Source organism: Coturnix japonica, chromosome 1 (genome assembly GCF_054131305.1).
Source record: "Coturnix japonica strain WE chromosome 1, WE-NBRP24, whole genome shotgun sequence".
Taxonomy (NCBI): Eukaryota; Metazoa; Chordata; class Aves; order Galliformes; family Phasianidae; genus Coturnix; species Coturnix japonica.
This window is the reverse complement of record NC_140663.1, coordinates 119,238,505-119,252,900: the sequence shown is the minus strand read 5'-3', so window position 1 is coordinate 119,252,900 and position 14,396 is coordinate 119,238,505. Positions and strand designations below refer to the sequence as shown.

Here is a 14,396-nt window from a genome sequence, read left to right as displayed (position 1 = left end):
GACTTCACAATCCAATGCTGACAGCCTGAGTGATCTGTTCTGTAAGATATCCTTACCTTATGCAGTTGCTGATTTTGTGAAGGCACACTTGTATGAAAGTGTAACTCTGGAGCAGAACATATTTATGTTGGAAAAATGATGATCCACACTTCCAGTTTCTAATTAGTCATTTCATAAAGGCAACTTCTGTCAAACAAAATCTGTATTAGTGATTTTGCTAGGCTTAGCTAATACCCCTGTTAATGCCTAGGATTTAAGCTAAGTATCCTGTAAAAACTTTGTGTTTCAATTGTTAAGAGATTGCTTATACTAGAACAACTCTGAGCCAGCTTACCTGCCTCTCCAAAGAGGCCCATACCACAGTTCTGCCATTGGTTAAAAGTGGGAGGATTAACAACAGCTATGAACACCTACTTAGGCTGCCACATTTACCCTGATCAAAACTTCAGCACAGAAGCTCATGGGACACCTCATAGATCATGGAGCAGAGAGGGCACAATTATAGCTCAAAGAGGGAGAAAAAAGACTGGACTACAATGAACTACCAGAGCTGAGACAAGAACAGTCACCAACAGCAAAGTGCAAAGAAGCTGCAACTAGAACTGCTTGGAGCAGCACTCCTTTACTTCTGCCTTCCCTCCTTGTTAACAGTCATTATTGTATCTTAACTCCAACACAACACTTTTCTGTAGGGCACTTAGAGCTTCCCACTCTTACTATACAGTGCAGCAATCTTCATTTCAGTTTGCTTTGGAAAACCTCCTCTTCTCCCAAAAAAAGAACAGAATATTGCACTGAGTCATACACCATAAAAATGATGTCCAGCCTCAATTCAACATACATCTGCTGGGATTTACTCTAAGATCAAATGAGTTATAAATCAGAGGCTGCTGAACACTAAACCCACATTCCATTTGGTAACATTTGGAAAAGATACCACCAAAGAGAGTCTTTTCCAGTAGTCTTACAGTAAAATCAAAAAGGAACATAAAAGAAAAGTTATCTGATGTGAATACAGCAATGTAAATCAAGCCCAACAGATAACAGCTTAGCAACTGATGTCTACAGAAGCACGGATATTCAATTAGCAACTTTTATCAGCAATAATAATAGATGGTGAGATGTCAGGAAGGGCAGTCACATAAACTCCTGCCGAATCAGGGAACACGCATGTATTCACAGAGATCTGCAGAAAAGTACATTGCTATGCAAGGTGTTATGTTTTGTCTGGGCATTTCCTAAGTCATCTGGCAATGATGGAACTGAAAGCCCTAGTCACAATACAAGTTTACTCTGATGTGAAGTCAGTGCCTGGCACAATAGTTAACAATACTTTACAAAATACTTTGTAACTCATTCTAATCCTTTACTTTAAGAGTTGTTCTAGACTCCTAATGTTTGAAGTACTGGTAGTAGCTAAACCAGATTGCTATATAAAGAGCAAGCTGTTAACATGCAATTCTATTTAGTTGGTCTGATACAGGAGCAACTGTGAAGTCAACACATGCTACACAACAGTATAGCAGCCTCCCCATGACCAGTTACTCCTCATCAGCACAGTGTGTAGAAGAGAATAATATCACTGGGGATAGGACCACTGAAGTGCTTTATCAAGAACACCATTTACTGTCAGCCACCATGTCAGAATCAGCAAAGTGAATACCCAAAGCGTGGAACTCTTGGTCCACAGTACTAATCCTACCTGGGAACAGGGGAAATGTAACAGGCTCCAGAATCAATTCAAGTACTAATCAAGATGATAAGGTTTTTCTTCTCCACTGGTCTTGGGGTAACAAAAATGCAGCATCCCACTCAAAACTGCAAGTAGCTTTTTGGTAAGATCTGTCTGATAAGACAAGCACAGCCAACAATGGAAAGTAGAACTAAAATCTGAAGTTCCAAGCTTTTACTGAGAAATAAACAAATCACACTTGAGTGAAGGATACACCAGTACATCAAATGCTGTCTTAGAATATATTCCCTCTGAGTACTCTTTTATGCTTTTAATAAAACCAGTATGTTCCCCAAAGCTAACGTTTTTGCCAGCCCAAATACATCACAATATACTGCCAGCTGAACAAGTGTCTGGGACAATCCAGCCATTCACGACTACCAGAGTTCATCATTCCACTTGTTCTTCATCCTTCACAGATGCAGTAAGCCTTATGAATGCAGGCTTTCTTTAGATTGGAAGGAACAGCAGCGGGGCTACAATATAAACCCATCCAAAGAAAATCCAGGCTTTTCAAAGCATCTATTGAAGATTTGCTGATCTGCACAAAGGTACGTGCTCTGAAAAAACAGGAAAATAGAGGAACTTAAGTAAAAAAGGGTTTACAAAGCACTAGAACATCCAGATGCTGAACTTTAAAAGCTGCAAAATGCTTCTGTATAAATTTGGTTCCTTTGCACCCTTGCTCCCAGTTACACTATAATGATGACCTTTCCTCACCCATTTTTACCTGGGGATCAATAGATCACAGAAGGAGGGAATGACAGAAATAGAACTAGGTTACTGGTATGCCAAAGTGCTCTTACACTTTTACTGTGGAACATTCTGCTGCTTCTACACAGACAGTAAGTTTATGTCAGGTCCTGACACTGATACGTTCTGAAACCATAACAATTAAAGTAGCTCTTAAGTTACTGCTGTGATGTCTATTCATGCCAAAGACTTCAAGAGAACTTCCACATCAAGGAGCCTTCCCTCAGCAGCAGGCAAAGCAGCTGCTACAGTACTTTTGCTGTAACACAATGTGAATAAAATACCATCTCCCAAATTCTAAAAATAGATTATACAATAAACCGGTGGATATATATTCACTGGAGTTCTTAATTTCAAAGCTTTTAATAAGGCTGTATCAGTTTAAGCATGAGAACTTGTTATGAAATATGAACCGGTTAAGCAACAATAAATGGAAGATCAAATTAGGGAGCTGCTCCTTACAGGAAGTTGTTATATATAAAGACAACAAATGTGAAGGATCAGTTTTCGGATCAGAGCTATTTATCACACTAAAGCAACTGGACTATTTGGACTACCGCTACATTATTTATGTCAGAAGAAAATATTTCAGAAGCAATAAGAGAACACTGAGGAAAGCTGGACTCTACAGGATTGTTGTAACAGCAAAATAGAAAAGATGCGCCTAGTTATTAATACCGAATGCTGACAGATGGAACTGCAAGATCATTGGAAAAGCATTTACCAGATCACAGTAAGCCCAGTTCTATACCACAAATGTAGTAACTATAAACTCTGAACGTAAGCAATAAGGAATAGACCTGTGGTGGACAGCTGCTACCAAGAATCAGTCATGTCTTCTCAACCCTTTGCAGCAGGCCCCAAACACATCTGCTGGGAGCATCACTGAACGTCTCTCTGCCCACTCAGGGATTCCTAAGAAATTCAGACTTGTCAACCAGATGCTCTTTCAAGTTCCTTAAGCAAATACTACGCAATGGGTAAAATGCCTACAGTAAGAACTGTGAATGTTAGGATGTTAGGAGTATAAATAATGATTACTTAAGATGCGTCAAACTGAAATAAATACATGATCAATGGCAATGTAGGATTTACAGACCTCTTAAATTTTCTGTTACACACAGCCTCAGTTTATTGTGTTGCAGAATAATAGGAAGAAGGCACTTAAGTTTCTTTAGTCAATGTTTTAGGAGAAAAAAGTATGTATACTTTTATACATACATACATACATATATATATATACATATATATATATATATATATATATACACACACACACATATATGACTATCTATATATGCTGTCTGAATGTTTAAAAGCATATTTATCAGACTAAATCAAGTACAAAGAAAACGCTATCACTGATTTAGCAAAGCATCAGGAAACAGTTTCTGTGTTCAGACACACAGTGTTACCCAAGAACAGGCTGATCTGGAAAGAGAGTCATTCAGCTCTGTGGCATGTATGTAGTACGTGGGTCAGGAATGTGACCAGTTCAAGGATCTCAACATCAGGAAAACACAATGCAGACACTGCAGGACTTGGATTCTGGCACTTTGCCATTGCTGCAAAAGCAGACAGTTCTTGTTCTTAAGTACTGCCTTCTTTCTGCAATTATGGATCCTGAAATCTCAGTAGAACAGATCCTCAAAAACCCTACTTTTTCTAGTTCCTTATAATCCAACACTACAAATCCAGCTGATTTCCTCACTTGCTGTTCCAAAAGAATTCAACAGCATAACCTTGGTAAGGAGTAGTAAGTGTGTTGGTGGCTCTGCCCATGGCTGGGGGGTTAGAGCTTTATGATCCTTGAGGTCCCTTCCAACACAGACCACTCTGTGATTCTGTGTAAGTTTTCTTCTTACAGATGAAGAGTTTATACTTTGCCTACGAGCCAAACTTGAAGCCTTCCATGAGTTGAAGGACTAAAAAGCTGGTCTTGCTTTTGATACAGTCTATTTAGCAGGTTACACTAAAATATATTCAACTACTATTGTAATTAAGCATTCCTAGATACAATGGTATCTTTCATTTCACAAAAGCATTGATACTTCCGATATAAATGAAAAAAATCTATACCAATACCCATGGAACCAGGAGGGCAGCTGAGAACAGAGGAACAAAACAAGAGAGGGTCTAGGAAAAAGAGTTACTTAGGATTCACACTGCAGCAAAAGATAAGTCTGAACACAGTTCTCCCACACCTGGATAACACTGAAAAAAAATCAGTGTTGCAATGAAAGCCTGAGCTGTTGCTGTTAAGTAGGAATAAATGCATAAATATAGTTGCCAAGGAAGAACGTACAAAGCTTAAATAGTTTGCAGGAGAAAGCAAGCACAGATCACATCAGCAGCACTCAAGGAACCGGCATGTGTGACAGACAAGATGGTGGCAGCAGAGGGGTAGGAAAATGTTATTTCAGCCTCTTTGTTCTTAAGCCAATTGCATGGTCACAAGAAGCAGGGAAAATAGCAAAGGTTTTTCGTTTGGACAGAAAAATTAGGCTTGGTATACAAACAGGAGCCAAAATTGTCAGCATTAAGATATGTTATTGGATACATCTTGGGTAAAAAACTGGACTCCCCAGTTTTTCCCAGAGCTGTGGCTGTTATAACCTAACGCTGAAAGTCTGGTAGCAGAGAAACAGTGACTCTGGCCAGTGATGGCAACAAACCAAACACTTTAGATGGTTAATTTCCTCTGCGGTTGTTACTGCTTGTTTAATAAAAAGAATACAGCTGTAAGATGAAACAGTAGCTAAAAGATCATGGCCCTGAAGCAGAGCTTTAGCTTCATCAGGAAAGTGTTAATAAACAAAATACATTGTATTTGCACCTCCTGCCTTGACTTTACAGTCTTTGGCACAGGGCCTCTGCCATATGTATCCTACAATATCTAATGCAAAGTTTCCTCTAACCCTAATTAAGGTTGACAAAACACAGGTGTCTGACATGGAAAGCACTTGACACAATGAAAGCCTTAATTATTTGTTTGAAGTGGGGAGAAGAAGAAATAACTGTTGTATGATTTAAATTTTGGAGGAGATCTCCAAACCATCAGTGTCTGAAATTGGAAATGTTGAAATAAATACACTCAAGTATTTGCCAGCAAGAGAAATAAACTCTTTTTTATGGTTCTCTAAAGAAGGGAAGGGAAGGGAAGGGAAGGGAAGGGAAGGGAAGGGAAGGGAAGGGAAGGGAAGGGAAGGGAAGGGAAGGGAAGGGAAGGGAAGGGAAGGGAAGGGAAGGGAAGGGAAGGGAAGGGAAGGGAAGGGAAGGGAAGGGAAGGGAAGGGAAGGGAAGGGAAGGGAAGGGAAGGGAAGGGAAGGGAAGGGAAGGGAAGGGAAGGGAAGGGAAGGGAAGGGAAGGGAAGGGAAGGGAAGGGAAGCCCAAGAAACTTCTATGTGTTTTAAAGTGACTCCTTGTCAGACAGACAGATTTGGAAGCAGCAAACTCCCTGACAACTTACTAAGCCAGAACGTCAGAGAAAAAATTAAAGCTGGTACAAAAACAGAATCTTCCCATTCAAGCTCCCAAAATCTGAAGAATGTATCTGGGATGGAGAACAAACATATTGCTCTAACTCACGCAAATGTGGTTTAAGAGGTTTAAAGGTTAAAAGCTTCTAGAGATAAAAATCAGCTTCATAATCTGTTTGCCAAGAGATGAAGAACAGTAATGTTCAGGCTAAGATTGCACTGATACTCAGTTACTCAATTGAAAGCCTACTCTAGGGCACAGGATAACTCACTTCCACTATCATGCGTACAAATCAGTTACCTCTTTCCAAAAACCTACTCTTGTTGAATAGTACCCAATGGGAATATGCTACCTGCAAGACACCAGGACTGCAGAAGGATATTACAAAAATGTTAATACTGTGCTACACTCATGACTGTAACAGAGTATAAAGCTTGAAGGCAAGCTAAACAAGTGCAAGTGCCTGCTTCATGTCTGAGCCAAGAAAGGGTATTACTGCTGACCTTATCAGAAGTGTGTGTGGAAGGCCTCACACACTTACTGTCCTCTGCTCTAAATACACGAACATCAAGCAATGCTGGAGAAAAGACAGGATACTGATTCCACAACACAGAACCATTTGTTCCAGTTTTCCTCCTCCTTGCTTATTTTTCTATTTCCCAGAACTGCAGAACTCCAATGCAGCCAGGGATACCAACTTCAGGCATCATTTCACAACAAATGCTCCTTCCATCCCATGTGGAACATCCCTCTGGACCAGTCCAGGAGCTCAAAATCCATTAAGCCCAACTTCTGAAGACTGTTGAATACTAATTCTGGAAGTATTCAGCTCTACAGCAGAAGACGTGTAGGTTCTGAAGTTCAAGCAAGCATGTTCTCCTGTCACAGAGTAAGGCAAATGCTGGGGCTCAGCACCATTAGTTTGCTCACTGAGGGGACAAATTAAGGAATATAGTCAGGTTATCTCATGGATAAATACTCCAAGAAGAAATAATAGGACACAGTCAGTAAGCACATGACAAATGGCAAAGCCAGTAGCTGGGAAATACACTGGGTCAGGGACAATCTTATTTCATGTTTTTCTCACGCCTGCAGAGGTATCAAGAGGAATTCAGAGCTTAAACTCAGCTTTTGAAGCTAAACATGAAATGCTACAGCCAGGAAGAAAGCACAGACATCACATGCCTCCCTCTGCTAAGAGCACAGTTCACCTTTCTCTGCTCTGCTCTAATTGAGGGGGAGTCTTTGACCATCTCTACTCCAATAAAACCCAGCTCCTTCCTCACAGCTTTTAGAGGCCTTTTGGCATTTCTAAGTGAAGTGAATTGTCTGATATCAGGGCATGAACGAAAAAGCAATTTTATATCATTTCTCTTTTATTCGTTCACACTCAGTTAATTGCAGGCTGAAGTGTTTTTTAATAGGGGGCGAAAAAAAAAAGCAGTACATTTGAACTAAATTACCCATCTTCAGCAGAGACAGAAGAGATCTGATCTGCTGAGAACAACTGTGCATTTTTACAGCACTGCTAAAGACTGTTCAAGATAAATGCCCTTCTAAAAAATAATTGCTTGTATCACATTCCTTTCAACAGACACCACTTAGTTTAAAGCAGGAGAAAGGCTGTATTCAGTTATAAGTGGGGATAGAACATTAATCCTGAATCACAAATCAGGACTCACTAAAACACTTAAATGGGTATATATATATGTGTATATATATATATCCAAGCCACTATTTCTGTCTGTCAAAGTGGAAGTTAACAGCCTTGAGAGAAATACTGAGGTTTTCTCCTGAACACATAGAAACAGCTCAGTGCAGGACTTACAGCAGTCAGCAAGGAAAGAACGCCCATGGTACACAGCAAGCTGTAAAGGGCCAGAGAACGACTGCATCATCTGCAGGAAGAATGAATTGTCCCTTAACACATCATAGCTCTGAGTCTCACCTATTTATTATTTTGGTTGGCTGACTTGCAGCTCCTGCTTCCAGATTTCTGTTTTCTAATGAGGGAGAGCAGATGGACAGACTCAAACAAGGAATTGGTTGTTAAGAGAGAGGGGGTGAGGAATGGAAATATCACCTTAATAGAGCAAGAGAAAGGCTTCACCCAACTCTAAGATGTTGTTACTCCATAGAGTAGGTTTGGAAAGGGAGCAGCTTTGCCAAGAGCAGGAGCAGGACCCTGTAGTTCCTATCTATGACAGTGAGCCCAAGTCGTACAGTCATGTAGAAAAGAGTTTCATAGGTTGCACTGCAGCACCTAAGCACTGCCCAGGACTGGCTGTACAGATGAACCAGAGGCACTTCTGAAAGCACCCCGCTGTGCATCTAATTGCTGCTTGTGAAGGTGACTTGGTTATTACGATGCTTTGGTGTTCCTTTAGCACATAGTGACAAAGTAATATAAAAGACACTGCAATAGAGTGTAATGCTAAAAATCACTTCAGTCCAGCACATTCATTTTTTCAATTAACTATCAGAAAGAACCACGTCCAGATTGTTTGTTCTACTTTGCCTCAGGTTTATGTTAACTTTATATTGGCAAATCCAGCAGTGAGATTATGCACCACTCACATGGGCAAGAAAATGCTTTCTCTTACCCTTCCATTGTTACCCATAAAGGAAAGTCCCAGCTCACCAAAGCAAAATGAAACAACTGAAAACCCAGACCTGTTCGGATGCATTCATCTCCCAGAAGCATGGAGCTCAATTCCTAAGTAAGGCGGCACTGAAAGAATGACACCATCAGCACCCAAGAAGCGTCTTCGGACAGCCTGTAGGAGTTGACAGCTTTTATACAATCAATCATTTTCCCCTTTTCAGTCTTCTCATCTGTAACAAGGGCTGAGGCTGCTGGAAGAGTTCAACATTTAAAGATCACAGAATCACAGAATGACCCGGGTTGGAAGGGACCTCAAGGATCATGTAGTTCCAACCCCCCTGCCTGGCAGGGCCACCAAACATACACATTTACTAGATCAGGTTGCCCAGGGCCCCGTCCAACCTGGTCTTGAACACCTCCAAGGACGGGGCATCCACAACCTCCCTGGGCAGCCTGTTCCAGGGCCTAACCACTCTCCTAGTGAAGAACTTCCCCTTAACATCCAACCTGAATCTTCCCTCTTTTAACTTAAAACCATTTCCCTGTGTCCTGCTATTATCAGCCCTTTCGAAGAGTTTACTCCCCTCCTGGGTGTATGTTCCCTTCAGGTATTGAAAGGCTGCAATGAGGTCACCCCACAACCTTCTCTTCTCTAGGCTGAACTAACCCAACTCCCTCAGCCTGTCCTGAACTCAGACGTAGTGTTATTTTAGGGAGATTCCTCAGAGGATCTGTTTACAGTTCTATTTCTATTGCAGGAAAGAAGAATACTACTGTCTGATAACAAACCTATGCACCAGACATCAGGTTACCTGTCTCCAGCTCAGCACACCATTATCAACAGAGCCACGCACTGTGCAGACACACGAGTGCAAGGCAAGAACATGTATGAGCTCTGCAGGATTTGTTTCTCTCTTGCAGCAACAGCCTGGTGTTGTAGAGCAGTACTAGCTTCAGAAACCAGTTACACTATCAGCAAGGATTGGTAAGGATTTCTTATACAGAGGAAATACAAAGCTTTCATTTCTCTCTTCTTGTCTCATACCGGTGATCGGAAGGGTAGACTGGTGCTGATTTGATAGAACATCCTGAGCAGTCAACAAATAGAGCAAAACTCACTTGGAATGTCTGTATCAACTAATTTAAAAGAACATGCAGCTTGCCAAAGAAAGGATAGTGTTCTTGAAGTCGAGTGCTTGGAATTATGCTCCCAAATCTAATATTAGAATGCCTACATAAAAGTGGCTTATTAAATGCCAACAAAGCCATTATTTTGATGTTCATAGAGATGCATTAGGTCACCTCCAGCATATCTGCAGCTTAGAACTGGAACAGCAAGCGCTGCAGTGCAATGCGATAAGAACAGGCCTTTCTGTATTTGCTCTTTGGATAAGAGAATCTAGTCTAATACTGAGTATTTCAGATTAAATCTAGTTTGTTTTTTCCCCCCTGAACATCTCTAATTTCTCATTTGCAAAAGGCAGCTGACATTTCATGACATTTAATATTGTTTTTCTTCAAACAAAAGTCCGGTTTTGCTTTCATTTTCAGATGTAGAGTACGGTTTTCATTAGAAGTGTAACAAGTGACCTTGCCACCTCAGCTTACCTGCATGCTACAAAGCCAGGCATTGATAGAGTTGCTCTGGCAGCATGTGACCTTCAGAAGTAGCAGGGCTGAGAAGGGAGAGGCACACAATAGAAGGAGAAGAAGTGAGAACCAGGGCAGGCAGCCAGCCCACAGCGCTGCAAGGTGCAGCCCACACTCAGCTCAACAGCAGCTCTACAGTCCAGCAGGATCAGCACCTGTGCTATGCGTGGGCTGCCAGTTGCCTAAGTTGTCACTTACCAAAAGGGACAAGGTAGTTGCTTGATGGCTGCGATACAGCTGGAACACATCCGCATGAGAGCCGCTGTCCCCAGAGCAGGACACCAGAAGCCACCACCATTTGCCCTCACTGAGCTCTTTCCAGTGCTCTCAGGGTATATAGCTCACACCTCGCAGTTCCCCAACACTCCTCACAGAGCAAGGCAAGCCCCCAACACAGCAGCCTCACACAGCTCAGGGAGAGCACAGGCCAGGATGTTTTACCCTTGGAACTCACAGCAGTGTAAAGTGATCATCACAGCCACTGTCATGAGTTGGCATATATGTGTCAACAAAGCCTGAAGTCCTTAATTGCTCTATAATTACTTGCAATAGTATTATGGTTGGTCAGGCAACCACAGAAGAGCGACATTCCTGTTAAAGCTTGAAAACCAGAATTCAGTTGTATTTAGCACTTTATAAGCCAAACGCATCTTCTGGAATAACCCGTGCATAAGCACAGTGCAATGACTTGGTGTGTAATCAATTAAAGTCTGCACTGAACGTGAACCTGCAGTTTTGGTTAAGATCCCTTCACCTTCCACTCTGGGACTTCCACACTGCCTGATCAAAAATAAGATGTTAAGTCATACACCGCATAAAAAGGCAGCCCTGTAAGTCATTAAGCATCCATGTAAACTTCAGGTTGTTTTATATCTCAACAGGCATTTCCAGAGGAAGACATTTAGCAAGTCAGCATAACACAACCAGACAAGCAGTGTCTGTTGAAGAGGCAGTGACAACACACAACAACAAGAAGCACGGAAAGATTGTGTTATGATCTTCATGGCCTTAAGGAGCAAAGCAACTCGCCTTACAAATCTGCATAACACATCAAGCCTGGCCACAGCAGCAGCATTGGCTGCATCAAGGACTGGGTCATGGACCACTACACTGAGACTATCAGTTACAGCCTCCTGCTCCACTGACAACACAAAGCATGCTGCTCCAAGGCTGGAAGAAACGTGAACTTTAGCAGCACCAGCAGCATCATCAGGGCCACAATTCCTCTTAGCTGAGTAAAACACATACTTTCTTTAACAGACGTGTGACCAAATCAAAGAAATATCAAAGTGGAACAGGATGTGCTGGTAGCGGGGTTCCCAGAAGAGATAAGTCAGAAATATTGGTGAGAGGTCTTGGCTGGAGGCAGCTGCTCCTCTCACTGTCTCAATCCAGCACCGCGCCACCCAGCTCCCACTGAGCTCAGGGAGGGATCTCTGATAGCAAGAAGCTAGAAGGGAGTACAGAATTTCAGCATTAAGACATCAAACTGGGAATCCAGAAGCAATTTCATGGCTCAGGAAGTGGAAGTTATAGCAAACTCATTTGGGTTTAATGAGAGGCAGGAATTTTTCCACTTGAACAGTTCTTCCCTCACAGCCCACCCAACCAACAGGGCAACCCGGGCATCTGGGTACTACAGACCATCAGCTCTCCAGGCACACAGGATTTCTGCCATGAAGCACGACACCCAGATCACCGACATGGCCTTACAGCAGCTCCTGAAGGTGACAACACCAAGGTGATACCTAAATAACATCTTCAATACAGCCTTGCTGTCACTTCCAATCAGCATTTGCACAGTTAATCTACCACCTCCCGAGCACCGTTTAGCTCCTAAGGATTATTATTGCCGGTGCATTATTTACTCATATCTCCCATCTTTAATTTGTCAGTTTCCAGCAACGAGCATACGTGAAACGCACGGCAATGCACCAAAGGTACCAGTGAGGAAGAGCAAATTGGGATGGCTTAAAGAGAGGCATCAGCAGAGGAAAATTCCACTGCTTTGCAAGCAATCACAGAGATCACAGCAGCACCCATCAGGGAGGAAAAGCAGCGGTACCTATCAAGGAGGAAACAGCTCCTTCCCTACCCTTTGAGTGTGGGATCTCTCAGCTGTGGTTACCCCGAGCACGCTCACCCCAGGCAGCACTGGGGAGGTGTTTCACACGGTTCCAGCAATAAAGGATTTAGCTAATGAACGAGAAGAAGGGCCTGTGGCACCGAGGCGGTAACCAATCGCGGGCGGACAAATCATTTTTTAAATGGATGGCTGCTCCTCGCCGGCTCCGCTGCTCTCCGTGCATCAAACCACGCACCAAATCCAATTGCATAAGTTGGCAGCACCTCGCTGTCATTGACAGGGGCAGCGCAGCGCCCGGCCGCTGTGCAAAGACGGCTCCAGGGATGGAAGGAGCGTCTGCGGCCGCCAGCTCAGACACTTCCCCGAGGGCTGGGCGGGATGCAGGCACCACAGCGCCCAGGGGCTCAGGATGACAGGAGGGCGCCGCGATGGATCAGCAGCCATCGATGACCGGCACGGCCCGGGGCTTCCAGCCGCCCCCAGTCCGTCCCAGCGGGTGCGGAACGGCACGGCCTGCCAGCTGCAGGAGCGGTAGGACGATGACAGGTCACGGCTCCGCGTGTGGCGCCGGCCCTCCCGCCCCGCACGAACCGGAGGCTGCATCTCCCCTCGTCTCCGTGACAAGAGGCACCGGGCACCCCCAGCCCCGCGGTGCCCCCCGCGGGCGCCGCACCCGCCCGGGGCCCGGCCGCGGAGCCAGGCCCGCCGCTCACCGTAGATCATGGCGAGCCCCGTCTCGTGGAGGAAGCGGACGCGGCGGTGCTTGAAGAGCCAGATGGTGAGGATGGTGAGGGTGAGCAGCAGGATGAAGGTGAGGAGGCTCACGCTGTCCTGCCGGTGGCTCTCCTCCGCCTCCTGCTCGGTGGCGAGCTCCTCCATGGCGCTGCTGCTACCGCCGCCGCCACCGCCGCTCCGTTCAGCCGCCAGCAGCCCGCCGGCTCCCAGCAGGACGAGCAGCGGCAGCGCCATGGCCGCGGCTCCCGCCCGCGGGCGCTGCCCTCTGCCCGGCCGCCGGCGGGGAGCAGCGGGGGCGGCCCCGAAGAGCGGGATCCCGCCCACCGCCCTCCCGGGCCCTTAAAGGCGCCGGCCCGAGCAGCGCCGCCTCCTGGTTGCGGCCGCCCGTGGGGTGCCGAGAGTGGGCTACGCGGTTGGGGGTGGCCGAACGCTGAGCTCCGTGTGGGGGCGGGCAGCGCATCGCCCCCGGCTGGGAATGGGGTTTGGCGGAGCCTGAGGTAGGCCGGAGCTGTGCTCTGCGGCACCTGCAACGGGATGGAGGTCGCCGTCCCCACGCGGCACCGTCCCCGCTTCCCAAAGTTCTGACAGAAGAAGAGGGAACGTTCGGGTGCTCCTGCCAAAATAGGAACTTTCTCCTTTAGTTTCCTTTGAGTTAGGGCTGTCCTCTGCCTAAATGTTACTGCACCCCCCTCTCCTTTTAATACTCACTGGGGTGCTCCCCCCGAGCTGTCACTCCTCTTGCTTGAGGAGCTGGCATCGCCTCTTATTGCACACTCGGTTTTGTTTAGAAGGGCCTTTTTTAGAACCCTTTCAAGGTGACAGCTATGCAAATCCACATTTTTATTTTAAACGTGTTATTTATACAAACTCTTCCGCCTTCAAAATCCAGTGCAGTTGCATACAATTATCTATATCTCGACAGCACAACAGTGAAAGTTTATATCAGTGGTGTCCTCGTTTGTAAGCCTCTTAGAGATGAAAAGCATTAATTTGCCCCGAAGACCCAGTTCTTAAACCTACAAACTATTGAGGATTACTGCCTCCAGGCTGCGTTATGTTTAATTGCACATTTAAAATGAACGTTGCTGCTACAATGGGAGCATTACACCTCTGAAGTCTTCAGGGTGTGACAGCCTACAGTATCACAGCAGCCTACAGGTGTGTAGTACAGAGCTAAACAAGTGCAAAGCTGATAAAATTGTAAAATAAAAAGATGAATGGCGGTAATAGACTCTCTTCTCCTTCGCTCTTTATCATGTGCTGCCTCGTGCTGAGTGATGTCTGTCCCTTAGTGTGAAGTGGGTTTTCTTAAGAAAAAAATGTATATTGGTGTCATAACTCCATCTACCTCTCGG

General features: G+C 44.7%; 1 protein-coding gene across 2 annotated transcripts in view; it reads right to left on the bottom strand.

Moving 5' to 3' along the window:
• The window catches only part of SLC9A7 (solute carrier family 9 member A7), a 55,221-nt gene extending 41,913 nt beyond the window's left edge, over positions 1-13,308 (bottom strand). For both annotated transcript variants that reach the window (XM_015851188.3, XM_085532626.1), the window contains exon 1: positions 13,020-13,308. In XM_015851188.3, the coding sequence (XP_015706674.2) occupies positions 13,020-13,275 (256 nt within the window). In that variant the 5' untranslated portion in view covers positions 13,276-13,308. The remainder of the gene's footprint in view (positions 1-13,019) is intronic.
• Between the last annotated feature and the right edge of the window lie 1,088 nt (positions 13,309-14,396).